Here is a 17,291-nt window from a genome sequence, read left to right as displayed (position 1 = left end):
GTGCTATAACCTTCCTCACATGTAACCAAACTCTCGAACCATGTTTTAGTCAGTAGACCCGAACCTATTCTTTTAAAGACCCTTAAGCTTAAGTGTTCCTTGAAGGGATAGATTCCTTAGGTGGCCAATCGTACCTAAACAAAAAAGATTGGTGACAACTCCTTAAGTTAATGTCAAACGATAGATCCCCAGATCTAAATGTTATGACAGTTTAGCGACTCTACTTGGGACACTGAGAGTTAGGCCAACAAATAAATTTGTGTTATCCAAAAGCCTAATAAAATTGAACCTTTTTGTATAGATTTTTTTATTCATTCATTCTATTTATGTACGTTATTAATACTATTATTCATATGCATGTGCATAATATGAGCTCTATACCTGAGCTCTGTTCTTCTAGGAGGGAGTAAAGTACCTATTACTTTCGTGAGGTTTTAATACCTCTACAGTGGCTAGTGAAATACTCTCACTCAAATTAAACCTTTTCCATTTGTAGCCTGTAATGGGTGAGGATTAGGGTGCCTTACTAGTTTGTAATGGATGATGATGTAAAGAGCAATTTGGGAACCTTTAGACTTTAAACCTCGAACCACATATAGTGGACCTTAGAAGTGCCTAACTTATAGATAGAGCCATCTCATTCCCTTTAGAATTGACCAAAAGCATATGATTCATTTTTATTGTGTGTGACATTTTAATATTTATTTGTTTATTTCTCTTTATGTGATATACTAACCTCTTCTCTTATTCATGTTTGCATGATTCATACTCATATCATAAAGTTGCATAAAGAACATTTGCCTGAAAGATGATCTTTAACAACAAGTTTTTCATGGATTCCACAAAACAACTAATTTGCTTTTCGTCTGTATTAGCTCTTTGTGAGTCACCCAACGAAATAAAGGTCCAGTCAGAAAGGATTCAACTAAAGAAAGGGCATTGTCTACCAATTGGCTGTGATTCCACTTTGACTCAGGAAACATCCATCCTTCTTAAACAAAATAATCTAGAGGATTTGGTTGATATATGGAAGAAGATAAGTCCAGCTAGACAAGAGGAGTTTTGCTAGAGGCATAGACATATAGCATACCTCTTTATAGTGAATGTCGACAATTAACTAATTAAAGCTGCAGTGCAATTTTGGGATCCTGCATACAAGTGTTTTATCTTCAATAAAGTTAACATGACGCTAACCATTGAGGAATATTTGACTTTGTTAGGCCTGCATCTCAAGGCTCTTGACAAGATATATGTAAAAAAACACAAGTTAAGATTTCATAAGGATTTGGCCCATTTTATGGGGATAAACAAAGAGATTGTGGATTCTCATATAAAGAAGAAACAAGAACAGGTTTGCCTACCTTGAAAGTTTTTTCATGATTTTCTAGTGCAACATGTCGATGAAGAATAGGGTTTAGACATATTTGCCTTAGCCATATACGGAATTGTGATATTTTCAAAGGTTCTAGGTTATATTGAAATAGCAGTGACTGATTTCTTCAAAAGTGTGATTAATGATTGTAACTCTCCAATAATAATATTAGCAGAGACTGTCAAATCTTTGAGTTTCTGTCGTCAGAATGGATGGTGTTTTATAGGATGTATACAGCTATTGTACCTATGGATAAAAAGCCACTTTGAATGGAGAAAAGGTGCTTTCTCGAAGCTTTATGTCCGTAATCGAGCTCCGATCAAGGAATTCTACAAAAGTGGGTGGTCAAAAGAAAAGTCTAAGAAAGGTTGGGTAGCTTTCTTACAAAAACTAATAAGCACTAAAGTAAAATGGTTGATCCCATGGATAAATCATGAACCTATGCTATATCAATGTAGAGATAACACTGTGGTCCCACTTCTGGGTTTATGGTGAGCAACAAGTTATACATCACTTCTAGTGAGAAGGTAGTTTGGAGCAGAACAGTTCATTCCCATGATGCATGAGTTCATCAATCAGATTTTTCTTACAGTGAGCCAAAAGCATTTCAGAAGATGAATGAGATGATTAAGGCATAGAAAAACTATTGTAGAATGAGTCTTTGACCGTTTACTGATAAAGTCACTCAGGGGTACTTAGTTTGGAGAGCAAGATAGAGACAACAAATGGTATTCACTTATGAAATCTTCCAATCGCCAATAAGGGAAATGCTCGAAGAAACACCATTAGAATTAAAACTTGCAAGGAAAGAATTCGAGGCCGAAAAGGATAGGTTAAAGTAAAAGATTCAAAAACTTCGAGAGGAGAAAGATCAATGGAAAGATAGAGCTAAAAAACAGAAAGCTAAAGTCTACAAGATTGCTCAAGAATGTGATACAGCCATCCAAGACTTATCAGAATTACACCATGAACATAAAAAGTTATGTGTGAGGGTACAAGCCAAAGAGATAACAACTGTTGAGTTGACTAAAGAAAATACGCGATTGAAGCAAGAATATGCTGAATTGGAAAAAAAAAGTACCCAAGTATAGATAAAGAATAACATGTTGAATAGCTATCTAAGCAGGTTGAGACAGAAGTTGAATGAACAAGAAGACTACATTGCTGCATTGGTTAGAGAGCATAGAGAGTTATCATACCAAGACTGGTGTGATAAAAAAGAGAACCTAGGAAGACAGAAGTACATTGAGTACCTAACAACCCAAATTTGCAAAAGGGTATGTAAGACAAGAGAAATGGTAGAAGAGGCAAAGGCATTGAAACAAGTAATGGCCCCAGTAAGAGAACATGAGCAATGTTTGCTAAACTTTATTGAGGAAACAACAGACTAGTATGAGCAAATCGAACGATTTTATGGTTATAACTCTAGGATGATAAATTCTATGTAAATGAAAGTTCTTTGGAATAAATGAAATCTTTTGGTTGAACATTGTCTCAAAGAAAATGTTCTTCGCATACATACATTTTCATTCATTGCATTCTCATTCGTCATATTTAAAATAACTATGATATAGTCATATAAACTAGCTAATCCTAAAATATGGTATTCAAGGTTCAATGATAGCTGCATCAAGCAAAAATCCCACCCACCAATATAACACAAGAGCTAAAGCCAGACAAATGGAGTAAGAAAACTCTCACCGATTTGAAAAATTGGAAAAAGCACAGAAAAATATTGAGAATGAGTTAAGTAGAATTTTGGATGCTCTCAACAAGCTAAATAAGGGAAAAAGGATAGAAAAAAACACAAGTCAACAGGGTCCTCCATCACAAGAAGTGGTCGATCCCCTATATCCTCCAGGTTTTGGTCCACAACAAGCTTAGTCCATACAGGATATACTGCCACAACAGTTTGTATATCCTGCATACCCTGGAATGCCATCAGCTTCAAACCCTAGGCATTACCATAGCTACATGAATCTTATCTTTATTGAAAAGGTAGTAGAACTAACCCAAGTTCGTGATCTCGATGACTTGAAAGAAAAAGAGAAAGAAAAGACAAAGGTGGTAGAATCTCAAGAAGATTTGAAGATTAGTATGCTTAAACAAAGGTTACGAGCTATAGAAGGAATTGGGTTTTATGGTTCTATCGATGCTGCTAGGCTGTGCTTAGTTCCAAATGTGATTATTCCACCAAAGTTTAAAGTACCAAAATTTAAGAAATATGATGGTACAAAGTGCCTAAAAACTCATATCACCATATACTATTGAAAGATGGTAGCCCATGCCCATAATGAAAAACTATTAATGCATGTTTTTCAAGATAGCCTTACGGGCTCCGCTGCTAGGTGGTATGTCTAGCTGGACAGAACTCACATCCGTTCTTAGAGCGACATGACTCATGATTTCATCAGTCAATATCGACATATCATGGATTTAGCTCCTAATCGTTTATCTTTATAGAACATGGAAAAAAGGCAAATGAATCCTTTAAAGAATATGCCCAAAAGTGGAGAGATGTATCTTCTCAAGTACAACCACCTCTAATTGAAAAAAAAACTACAATGTTGTTCATCAGCACTCTAAAATTTCCTTATTATGAAAAGATGGTAGGAAATGCAACTAAGAATTTCACTGACATGGTGATTTCAGGAGAAATTATTAAGAATGCCATCAAGAATGGCAAGTTAAAAGGAGGAAAGGTATCAAGTAAGAGAGCCCCAGAGAAAAAAGAGACTAAAGCTCAAGCTATAAGCTTTGATAGGCAACAATTCAGGGATTATCAACCCTAGCCACTACAAGAATACCCTTCATATTATCCTACTATGAATAACACTTCCCTTTACCCATATCAACCATTCTCATAGTCATCTTATCCCCAAACATATCAACCTTCTTTTAGGCCTCAAATACCACATACAGTCCTAACACTCAACCTACCTCAAGACATCAGACCCGTCTAACTAGCCCCATTGATGGATCACAAGAGCAACGAACTACTCGTGAAAAGCTTATATTCGATCCAATTCTCATGACCTATACAGAGTTATATCATGAGCTCTACAATAGTCATTTGATTGCTCCTAGCAAACTAAAGCCACTCAAGCCTCCTTACTCGAAGTGGTATGATCCTATAGCCCATTGTGACTATCATTATGGGATTGTTGGTCATTTCATTAAAAATTACACTACCTTGAAACAAAAAGTGCAATGGATGGAATGATTAGTTTTGATACAAAAAGGGTAACTGCACCAACCGTTAGCGGTAATCCTTTGCCAATCATAATGAGAACACTCTGAGTAAGAAACAAGAGTGTCATTTGAAGAGAAAAGTGGTAGATATTAAGATACCTCTTAGTCAGCTATTTGATGCTTTATAAAGAGCTGATAGGATACAACCAGTGGGTTTGCATAATTATCATAAAGCATATATAGTAAGCACTAGTTGTAAATATCATAATGGGGCAATTGATCATTCTATTGAAACTTATAAGCAGTTTCACCAAGAGGTACAAAAGCTCTTAGATTCATACCAGATAGAAGTCTATAAAGAGGGAGAAGAGTCAAAGAATGTGAAAGTATCCATGACTGACAAGCCTATAAATGTTATTTTTAAAGCCAATGATGATTCACTGTAGGAACAAGCCAAAGTCAATCATAGACAAACTCATTCCTAGGCCAGTAACTTTTAAAGTTCTGACTCCATTCCCATATAAGGATGATAAAGCTATATACTAGAAATATGGTTGTGATACAGTAGTTCAGGGATAAAAAAAAATGTTTCTAAGACTGACGCCGTCAATATAATCGGTGTAAGGGGCATTACCCAAAATGAAAGATGCTACATTCCAAAAATATTAAAGAAGGCTAGAAGAAAAAAAGCCAAGGTAGGTGAAAAGCGAAACAACCCTTAAGTGGAACCTGAAAAGGATCGTCCAAAGTCAATGTCAAAAAAAGAGGCTTGTGAATTTTTAAAGCTAGTAAAATATAGTGAATATTCAGTTGTTGAACAGTTGAATAAAATGCCAGCATGAATCTCGTTGTTATCATTACTGTTAAACTCAAAACCAAATTGAAATACCCTGTTAAAAGTGTTAAACTAAGCATATGTGGCACATAATGTATCTGTTGAATATGTGAACTATCTGGCTGGAAATCTAGTCATACCAAATTATATTTCATTTAGTATGATGAGATTCCCTCGGAGAGAGGGAAAGGTGACAAGGCTCTACATATCACGATCAAGTGCAATAGCCATATTATAGCCAAGGTCCTTATTGATAATGGCTCCACTATCAATCTCATGCCTATGTCAACTTTGGCAAGACCCATTGATTACTCTCATATGAAAAATAGTTAAATGATCGTTCGAGCTTTTGATAGGACCAGAAGGAAAGTATTAGGGATATCAAGATGCCTTTGTAAATTAGGCCATGCACTTTTAATGTAAAATTTCAAGTAATAGATATTTTTCCATCTTATAGTTGTCTGCTAGAAAGGCCATGGATTCACATGGCAGGGGCTATTCCTTTTACTCTGCACCAAAAAATTAAGTTTAATAGAAAGGTAAGTCAGTGGTAGTGTTTGGGGAAAAAGACATGCTAGTGACTTAACCATTGAATGCTTCATATGTGAAAGCTGTTGATGAAGCGATGGAATGTTCCTATTGATCTTTTGAGCTGGCTAATTCTATGGGTGAAAAACCTAAAAATCAACCCTTTTTAAAGATAGTGATGAGCTAAGTCATCAATAAGGGTTGGTATCTAAGAGTAAGGCTAGGTAAGAACTTACAGGGAATAAGAGAGCCTCCAACAATAATGGACAATAGTGAAAGGCTAGGCCTAGGATATGAAATAATAAAATGAGAGATCAGGAGAAGACCAGCAGGTAAAATAGCAAGATTAATGATCATCCCACACTTATACGAGACTTTCAAGCCTTGAAGATTCATGTACTCAAATGCAGAAGAAAGTATGGAAGAGGCATTTGCCCAATTGACCATCCATGCTATTGAAGATGAAACAAAGCTTGAACAAGAAGGGTGGGTCCATCCTTGTTCGTTAGATTATGAGCTGAACAACTAGAATACCATTGAGATGCCCTATACCTTTAAGACTAATGAAATGTAATTGTACATCCCAATAACTATTACCCAAGGCATTGAGGTGGTCTCTTTTGTTTGGGTCATTTATCTTTTATTATTTTAATAAAGATTAGGAATGATGCATTTTTATTCATTTCTTTTTGTGCCTTTATTATTACCATTTTTTTATTTTTCAAACACATCTTACCAATATATCCCATTTCATTTAATTTTAGGTCTTCAAATAACAAGAAGATAATTATGATAATGATCAATAAGTTAATTTTGAGAATTCAATTAAAACTAATGAATTTGACGATGAAGATGATTCTGAAGAATATGTTATACCTTCAAACCTAATGAGACTGATTAAGTAAGAAAGCAAGCCAATTGAGTCACATCAGGAGATAACTGACTTGGTGAATTTAGGAGATGAGGAGAATAAAAAAGATGTTAGAATCGACACTTCACTTTTGTCAGAAGATAGGTAACGTTTGGAAGATCTACTTCAAGAATTTATAGATGTGTTTGCTTAGTCTTACCAAGATATGCCAGGATTGAGTACAGAGATAGTAGAGCATAGATTGTCTCTGAAGCCGGAATGTAAGCCAATCTAGCAGAAATTGAGGTGAATGAAGCTTGAAATGCTATTAAAGATCAAAGAAAAGGTAAATAAGCAGTTTGATGCAAGTTTCTTGCAAGTGGCTAAATATCTAGAGTGGGTGGCTAATATAGTACCAGTTCCTAAGAATGATGGAAAGGTTAGGATATGTGCAGACTATCATGACTTGAATAAGGCTAGCCCAAATGATAACTTTCCTTTGCCTCATATCGACACACTAGTAAAAAACACGGCTAAGCATTCAATGTTCTCCTTTATGGATGGATTCTCAGGGTATAATCAGATAAAAATGGCTACATATGATATAAAAAATATCACTTTCATGCCCATGTAGGAAACTTTTTGCTACAAAGTCATGCCTTTTAGGTTAAAGAATGCTAGGGTAATGTACCAAAGAGCCATAGTAATGCTCTTCCATGACATTATGCACAAAGAGATTGAGGTGTATATAGATTATATAATTGCAAAATCTCATGAAAATGAAGATCATGTCATCAACCTTAAAAAGTTATTTAAGAGGTTGAAAAAATTTCAACTCAAGTTGAACCTAGTCAAGTGCATATTCGAGGCAAAGTCAGGAAAGTTGCTAGGCTTTGTGGTTAGTGAAAAAGGGATTGAAGTCAATCCAGACAAAATACAGGCCATTCAAAATTTGTCACCTCCAAGTACACCAAAAGAAGTTCGAGATTTTCTGGGAAGATTGAACTATATTTTACGGTTCATATCTCAACTTACTTATAAATGTGATCCTATTTTAAGCTTCTCTGCAAGAATAATCTTAGAGAATGGAACGAGGAATGCCAAGTGGCTTTTGATAAAATTAAGCAATACTTGACAAATCTTCCAATGTTGGTACCACATATTCCAGGGAAACCCTTAATTTATACCTGATAGTGTACGAAAATTCAATGAGATGTGTGCTAGGATGGTAAGATGAATATGGTCGAAAATAGAGAGTTATTTATTATATGAGTAAAAAATTCACAGAATATGAGTCCAAGTATTCTTTTTTGAAAAAAATGTGTTGTGCATTAGCTTGGACTGCTAAAAGACTCAGATAATACATGCTCTACCACGTTACTTGACTTATAGCAAAACTAGATCTAATTAAATACATCTTTGAGAAGCCTTCTTATTTGAGAGAATTGCTAGGTGGCAAGTGATGCTCTCAGAATATGATATCATATATGTAAGCCAAAAGGTAATAAAAATGAGTGCTATAACTGAGTTTCTTTCAGATCATGCTGCTAAAGAATACGAACCAATGAGATTGGAATTCTCCAATGAAGATCTAATGACTATTTCTTAATTAAAAAAAAAAAAGCATGAAGAAAAATGTTGGAAGATGTATTTTGATAGAGTTGCCAATGCCTTGAGACATGAAATTGGGATAATTTTGATTTCTCCAAAAGAACAATACTATCCTATAACAGTAAGGTTAAATTTCAATTACACAAATAACATCGCGAAATATGAGGCATGTGTCATAGGTCTACAAGCTGCTATAGATAAAAAAGTGAAAGCATTAAAAGTGTTTGGGGACTCAAGTCTAGTTATATATCAATTGAAAAGAGAATAGGAGACGAGAGATTCAAAACTCATCCTATACCGTAAGTATATCTTAAAGTTGATTAAGCAGTTTAAAAAGATTCAGTTTCATCATTTACCTCGAGAGGAGAATCTGATTGTCGATACTTTAGCTACTTTAGCAGTAATGGTTTGAATTAATGATAGTGCTGACATTCAACCCATCAAGTTAGATGTCAAAGATATATCAGCTCACTACTCAAATGTAGAAAAAAAGGAAGATGTGAGGCCTTGGTATTATGATATCTTACAATACACTAAAAATCAGTAATATCCTACCCAAGCAACAGGGAATGATAAAAAGGTCATCCGGAGACTAGCTATGAGCTTTTTTCTGAATGGAGATGTTTTATACAAAAGAAGCCATGACCAAATATTGTTGAGATGCGTAAATAAGGTCGAGGTTAAGAAGATCCTTGAAGAAGTGCATGATGGAATATATGAGACACATGCCAATGGATATATGATGGCAAGATAGATCATGATAGCATGGTACTATTGGTTGACAATAGAGAGTGATTACATTGACTATGCTCGTAAATGTCATAAATGCCAAATATATGCTGATAAGATTCATGCTCTTCCATCTGCTCTACATGTTTTGGCACCACCTTGGCCATTCTCGATGTGAGGCATAAATGTCATTGGTCCTATTACCCCAAAGACTTTTAATGGGCATAGGTTCATTTTTGTGATGATAGATTACTTCACGAAATGGGTAAAGGCAGCATTATTTGCAAATGTAACATGATCTGTGGTTTACAAGTTCATAAAAAAAAAAGATCATTTGCAGATATGGACTTTCAAAAAGAATCATTTCAGATAATGCTAAGAATCTAAATAGTAAGATGATACAAGAAATATATGCCCAGTATAAGATCAAGTATCATAACTCAGTGCCATACCATCCAAAAATAAATGGAGCAATTGAGGCAGCTAAAAAAATATAAAAAGAATTCTTGAGAAGATGACTGAAACCTATAAAGATTGGCATGAAAAGTTATCATTTGCACTGCATGCATATCGAACGATAGTGCGTACCTCTACTGGAGCCACTCAATTTTTTTTTTGTTTATAAGATGGAAGCTGTATTACCAGTAGAAGTAAAGATCTCATCCTGGAGGCTTCTAAAATAAGTTGAGCTGGAAGAGGCTGAATGGATTCGAGAGCACTATGAATAGTTAAATTTCATTGAGAAAAAGAGATTGACGGCATTGTGCCATGGTCAGCTATATCAAAGAAGGATGATGAGGACTCATGACAAAAAAGTTTGACCTCAATGCTTTCGAGAAGAAAAGTTAGTCTTGAAAAGAATTCTTTCAAATCAGCACAATAATAGAGAAAAATGGACTCCGAATTGAGAAGGGCCATATGTGGTGAAATGGGCTTTCTCGGGTGAAACACTGATACTGGTTAAAATAGATGAAAATGATTTGTCCCATCCTATAAATTCTGATGTTATGAAGAAGTACTATACTTGAAAAAAAATATATGAAAAATTAAAAAAAAATAAGAAAAAAATAAAAATGAAGACTCAAGATAAAAACCCCAAGATAGGGGGTTTATCTAAGCTGAAAACCTAAAAATGCAGCTTAGGTAAGAAAGATATAGCATAAAATCTAAAAGTTAATTAGCATAGAGGCTAGCATATTCTGATGAGCTCTAAACTGTTAAGTGCATCAGATGGTTGAGTTTTTCAAAAAAGATCTCAAGATGTGTTATCATGATTATCCGATTGTTCATTTTTGGGCATTATCTCCCCATATCGATTTTTGTAATTCTTTCATGGCCAAAGTCTGTCAGCATTTTTGCTAATAAAAGACATTCTATTTCATTCATTGTGTCTCTTCTGTTGATTATTCCCTAACCATTTTTATTCTTTTCTCCTTAATACCCCACAATGGAAGAAATGTGTGAACGCATTCTTACTTTTTGAGATTAAATAATGATTGATAAATGAATAATAACATGAAAGATTTTTACATTACATTGAAAAGGTCGAGAATGGTAAGGGCAAATTTGAGATGTTCAGTTCCTGATAAGGACATTGAATTTGGAAAAGGATTTCTAGCAAAAAGAATGTGATAATTAAATGAAAAATGATTGAAAGCTATGCTGATTTTGTCTTTGAAGAATAAAGGGTTCGAGGCCCAAGAAAAGAGCTTGAGAAACTTAAGTACCACAACTGAATAGGAATTAATTAGCCAGTATTTGTATAGCATGCATTGAATTTCGCACACATTGCATTTCGCATAGCATATAAAGCATTCAAGAAAGCATAGTGCATAAATTAAAAAAGCGGAGGTATTCTAAGATCCCATATGGAGAAGACAGATGTGAAAATTTTTTTATGTAAAAGTTTTAAATTCTTGTTTGAGAAGAAGCTTGTGAGGTAAGATTCTAATCTTTGGGAAAGGATATCTCTTGGTATCAGGATCGATTTGTAAGACCTTTGGGCATAATCTCCTAAAATTCCTTTAAACATGATCTTTGACTCCTCTATACATGATTGTCAATGAGCAATTTACTTTCAAAAGTCATGGTTGGCTCTATTTAGATGAGCAGTTTATTGTTTAAAGTTGTGGTTGCCTCTTCTTGGAGGAGCAATTTACTTTCAAAAAGTCGTGGTTACCTCTATTTAGAGGAGCAATTTATTATTCAAAGTCATAGTTGCCTCTTCTTAGATGAGCAATTTACTTTCAAAAAGTCATGGTTGCCTCTGTTTAGAGGAGTAATTTATTGTTCAAAGTCGTGGTTGCTTCTACTTATAGGAGCATTTATTTCTTTAAAAGTTGTTGAGCCTCTGCTTAGAGGAGCTTTGTTTATTTCTTTAAAAGTTGTTAAGCCTCTATTTAGAGGAGCATTTATTTCTTCAAAAGTTGTTGAATCTCTGATTAAAGGAGCTTTGTTTATTTTTTTCAAAAGTCTTGTTGCCTCTACTTAAAGGAGCTTTGTTTTTATTTTTCAAAGTCATTGAGGCTCTGATTAGAGGAGCTTTGTTTATTTTACTCAAAGTCATTGAGCCTTTACTTAGATGAGCTTTGATCAAAATTTTAACAAAAAAAGTAAAAAAAGGAAAAAAAAAAAGAAAAAAAGTGTCGAGTTGAGTCTTAAATAGGTGTTTACGTCTTTGCACAATTCTTATTTCACAGAAAATGTGCAAAGAGAGGTAGCTGTAGACACTCAATTTGGTCCAGGCTCGGATCAATTGGGCCTGGTCCAAATGGGGCAATATGGCCTATTTTTTTTTATTTTTTTATTTTTTATCTATTAATATATATTTATTACTTATCCATTAATATATTTTTTATTATTTATCTATTAATGTATTTTTTTATATTTATCTATTTTTTTTTGGTTTATCTATTCTAAATTTTATTTTAATTATTATTTTATATATATAATTTTCGGTTCTAGAAGGAGGTTCTGCTATGAATCAGGGGGCTGAAAGAGTTTGGATTAAATTCAAAGAATGAATCCAAATCCCATAAGGAATTGAGATTGATCAGAAACTCTTCTAATTAATCCCTATAAATAGGTATTGAAACATATGAGAAAGAGGACATAGAAACAACATAGAGAGCAAACAGTGGTAAAAAGGGTTTTGGTGCATTAGAAACAATTTTAGGAATTTGTGGGAACTTTTTTAGAATTTTTGGCATTCTTCTTTTTGGAAATTTTTGGAAAATTTTCAGATTTCATTGAATTTTTTGGCGAAATTCAAGTTTTTCAGCGAAAAACCCAATTTTTGGCGAAGAAACCCAAAAATCAGTGAGCATTCCACCAGTGTTCTTCACAGGTAGAAAGAAGAAAGAAAAAAGAAAGCAGAGAGAGAGAATGAGGAAGGCATATCTACTGAAAGGCTGAGTTTTTAGCCTTAAATACCTTACTAAAACGACGTCGTTTTCGCATTAGTAAACCCAGAGGATCCGCGCGTTTCTGTTTGGGCTAACCCTACCCGTAGCGCAACCCATGTCTGACCCGAATCACCCATTCCCTGTTGAGCCGCAAAGCGGAGCCGAGCCGAGCCATACCCTAAGCCGCTCCGTTCTAGCCCTCTTTTGTGCCTCGAGCTGAGCCGATTCCAGCCACAAAGCTATACCCCTTTTTTCATTTATTTATTTATTTATTTATTATTATTATTTCTAAATTAGAATTATTTGATATTCTTTTATTTTTATTTATTTTTTTATTTTTCTTTCTTTTCAATGATTTTTCTAAAATAAAATTTCAAAAAAAATTTTTTTTTGGGAAAGTTAAAAGTATCAATTTTCCTTGAAAATAAAATTTCTAAAAAATATTTTTGGAAAAAGTTGAAAGTATCAATTTTTCTTGAAAATAATTCTTTTTTTAAAAAAAATATTTTGAGGAAAGTTCAAAGTATCAATTTTTCTTGAAATTAAAATTTCAAAACAAATATATTTTGAGAAAAAGTTGAAAGTGTTAATTTTTCTTGAAATTAAAATTTCAGAAAAAATATATTTTGGGGAAAAGTTGAAAGTATCAATTTTTCTTAAAAATAAAATTTCTAACATAAAATTTTCTAAAAATACATTTTAGAAATTGAAAGTATCAATTTTTTTTAAAATTAAAATTTCAAAAATATATATATTTTAAGAAAAAGTTGAAAATATCAATTTTTCTTAAAATAAAAACTTCTAAATGCTTTAAAGAAAAGTTGAAAGTATCAATTTTCCTTGTGTAAAAGCAATGGGTTTTTTATAAAATGAAAAGAAAAAGATTTATATCAGAAGGTGAATAATTATTCTTCTCTTTTTTGTTTTATTTTATTTTATTTTATTTTCTTTTTTTAATTTTTTTTAATGTTAAATAATCCGACGACGGAGTCTCTACAAGTGAAACAATAGTTTTGTTGTATACTTTTTAGGTGAGGGGATTTTTCTTAATTTTTTGCCAAAAGTATTAGAGTCAATCAAAAATAATTTTCAATAATTAATTACTTAGTAAAATTTTTAAGACTTTTTGGATAACATGAAATTAAGTCGGTACCATCTTTCAATGAGCATTGTAAGGGTGCTATAATCTTCTTCACACGCAATTGAACTTCCGAACCCTGTTTTGGTCAGTAGACCCAAACCTATTCTTTTAAGAACCCTTAAGCTTAGGTGTTCCTTGAAGGGATAGATTCCTTAAGTGACCAATCGCACCTAAACAAAAAAAATTGGTGGCGACTTCTTAAGTTAATGTCAAGTGATAGATCCCCAGATCTAAACATTATGACAATTTTTAAAAATATTAAAAAATATCTTCGATTTCATATAGACACTTTAATGTCAAAGAGTCTTTGAAAGGCTCAAGGAGTTCTTTCCTCTTCCCCTATATTATCAAAGCCAAAGCCCGACAAGGTCTCGTACCTTTATATTACAATTATGAATCAGGCTATCAGCTCAGTTTTAGTCTAAGAAAAAAAAAAAGGAAAGTAGACACAAGTTTACTTTGTCAGCAAAGTATTAACCAAGGAAAAGCTCAATTATCAGAAAATAAAGAAGTTGGCCTACATTGTTGTTACCACCTCATCCATGTTAGCGTAGCCCCATGACCAATTCGGTGAATTAAGGTCAAGATAGTCATGAAAACACCTCCTCAAAATGATGCCATGAAAGCTCTGAAAAAAGCCCACGCTCAACTCATAGCTTGATTCATACGACAACAGATCGACCAACCCTATCTTCGCTTGTTTGATACCTCAAACTACTTAGTAGAGGGAAAAAAATGTTAGTGGCATTTTAGTGTCCGAATTGCAAAATGGACTTTTCCCCCAAAGTATAAGTTAACTGACAGGTAAGAACATTTTGATTATTTCAATCGAGCTAACATGTGAAACTAACCTGAAATATCAGGCTCCATGTCAGCTTGGCCACCTTAGAAACTCACCTACTTGCATATGTAGATCCTAACTTGTCATCTCCCTAGAGTATAGTCAACCACTAGCTCAACTCGGGCTTATGAGGTTAGTTCTAATTTCCCTACATTGAACTCGGGTCCCCTAGGCCCAAGGACCCGAGGTCTCCCATCACACAATTATGGGTAGCCTTATCTAGGTACTTCTAAATCATCTAGAATTCTTAGCTTTCAAGCTCACATTTTCACCTTATCCTCGTTCTCACTCATTGATCAAGTACTGACTTGAACGTTAGAGCACAAATATCAAAACAACTTCCAGCCTTTGTCGTTGACCAATCTCTCTTTCTTGTGTTTTCAAGATTTACTCCTCGAGGACAACTCTACGCAATCAGTGGTATATAGCTCGAAAGATAAAGCTTAAATTGACAGTGGTTTATAAGTGAAAGTTTTAAAGTTTTTGTTATAAAATTATTAAATCAAAATCTAAATTGGAATAAAAAAAAAGAAAGCTGAAGTTATGAATAGATATAATTTTCAATTATAATGATCAAGTTATGTCATTTTCATTTTAAGTACACCAAATTAAGCAAGGGCAGTCATTACCGATCAAAAGTGTTGGACTCTAATAATTAAAATTTAATTTTTGACAATTTCAATTAAAAATAAATGCTTACCGGTCAAATTGTTCCAGCCGATAACCAATACCTTAAGTGAAGTCAAATTGGCGACTTCTGAAGGCACGGTCCCCTCCAATTGATTATTATACAGGTATATGAATTCTAACTCTTTGCATTTGAACAAACTTGTTGGAATTTTTCCGGAAAATTGATTCTCACTCATACTAAGTAACAATAAACGAGGAAGAAAATCAAACATATCCGATGAGAGATGACCAGAGAGCTTGTTGAGTTCGAGTGAAATTACTTGCAATGAAGAAATGTTGAAGAGTGATGAAGGAATGGAACCTGAGAATTTATCATTATTAGTAAAATCATAGACGTTTTTAATTAAAAAAATTTATTAAAAATTAGTACATATGAAACGTAAAAGAGTGAGGGATGTAAGTCTTAAAAAAAAGTAAATATAAAACTGAGAGAGTACTACTTACTTTCAAATATATAAAGGCTGAAAATTTCAGATAAAATGATAAAATGTATAAGACATATGAAAGATAAAGCTTAATTAGACAATAGTTTTTAAGTTTTTAAAGTTTTTAAGATAAATTTCTTATTAGTGTTTTAGAGATATCCATAAGCTGATCCGGTTGATACCTCAAAAAGATAAAAACAGAGGTATGTTCACTGTACCTTCCAGGTTGTTCCCGTAGAGATACAATTGGTTGAGCATAGTCAAATTTCCAATCTCTATGGGCAAACTTCCCTCCAAAGAATTGTTATGCAAGGATAAATACACCAATTCTTTGCATTTGAATAAACTATTAGGAATTCTACCAGAAATCTGGTTCCATGTCAAACTTAATGCTTGTAATTTAGAAAGGTGATCAAATACACCCGACGGGAGATGACCTGTAATAACATTATTAGTTCCAAAATCAACATTCTGCAACGAATAAAGACATACTGTAAATTGAGAAAGGAATGCAATTGCAACCTGAAAGGTAATTATTATCCAAAATTAACCATTTCAAGTTTGAAAGATTTCCAACTGCTGCAGGAATCGACCCTTTCAAATTATTGTTATGCAAGAACAACGTCTCTAGTTTTGACAAATTGCCCAGAGTAGATGGAATAACACCAGTGAAGTTGTTATCATCCAAATACAACCTCTGAAGTTGAGTGAAGGAACCAAACCATGACGGGATTTCCCCACTGAAGCTATTGTTAGCAAAGTCCAAATATTTCAGCCGACGCAAATTAGCTAATTCAATGGGTAACGAGCCATGGAAACCATTGTGGCGAATGTCAAGCCAAGCAAGGAAAGACAGATTTCCCAAGTGAGATTGGATGGTGCCTGTGAGACCCATTCCAGGAATATTTAGAGCAGTGACTCTTTGGTGTCTGGATCCACAAGTGACCCCAATCCAATTGCAAACAGAGGCAGAAGTAGACCAGTTGGATCCCAACAGGTTTCGAGGGTCGTGAGTGACATGAGATTTTAGAGCAAGAAGGGCCAATCGGTCAGTGGTGATGTTGGGTGAATCCGCTGATAAAGTAGCCCCAAAGGTAGACAATAGCACCACTATCATAAGAGGGAGGAGGAACCCAGTTTTTCCCATAACGTTAAAGGGTGAGGATGAGGCAGATCACAGAGAGAATTACAAACTCTAACTCAATCAGTACCAGTGTACTATTCTAATGCTGGAAGTTCATTATTTAAATACTTTCCTTTTATGGATTATTTAGTCACTGCATCCATTGACTCATCTTTTGACTCAAATACGTACAATCTGGCTCAAACCACGATATACGATACAAGAGGAGAGCTTGCAAGACTCAGTCTCTTGTTTCTTTTTTTTTTTTCTGTTGAAAACAATTAAGTATTAATTCATATAAAAGTTCAATGAAATAAACTAAATAAATAAATCAATTTACAAACTACAAATAATTATATAACTAAACAAATTTAAGATATAGTTGAACTAAATTCACTTACACAAATGATAAGATTTGAATCTAAAGCCTTTGAAACAAGGTTTCACTGTATTGAAATAATGACAAAATAAATCAACATTTGACTCATCTTGAGAACATAAATATAATAATCTATTCACTTTTTTTGTGTTGAGCTCGAATCTCAGAGTA

General features: G+C 33.8%; 1 protein-coding gene across 1 annotated transcript in view; it reads right to left on the bottom strand.

Moving 5' to 3' along the window:
• Nucleotides 1-16,790, bottom strand: part of LOC111276297 (uncharacterized) — a 28,006-nt gene extending 11,216 nt beyond the window's left edge. The window contains 3 exon segments of the mRNA XM_089754362.1: nucleotides 14,028-14,039; nucleotides 15,204-15,494; nucleotides 16,141-16,790. Coding sequence (XP_089610488.1) covers nucleotides 14,028-14,039; nucleotides 15,204-15,494; nucleotides 16,141-16,765 — 928 coding nt within the window. The 5' untranslated portion in view covers nucleotides 16,766-16,790.
• Nucleotides 16,791-17,291: the final 501 nt, after the last annotated feature.

Source organism: Durio zibethinus, chromosome 25 (genome assembly GCF_047325235.1).
Source record: "Durio zibethinus cultivar Kanyao isolate XHJ-2024 chromosome 25, ASM4732523v1, whole genome shotgun sequence".
NCBI classification, from domain to species: domain Eukaryota; kingdom Viridiplantae; phylum Streptophyta; class Magnoliopsida; order Malvales; family Malvaceae; genus Durio; species Durio zibethinus.
This window is presented reverse-complemented; position numbering and strand designations above follow the sequence as displayed.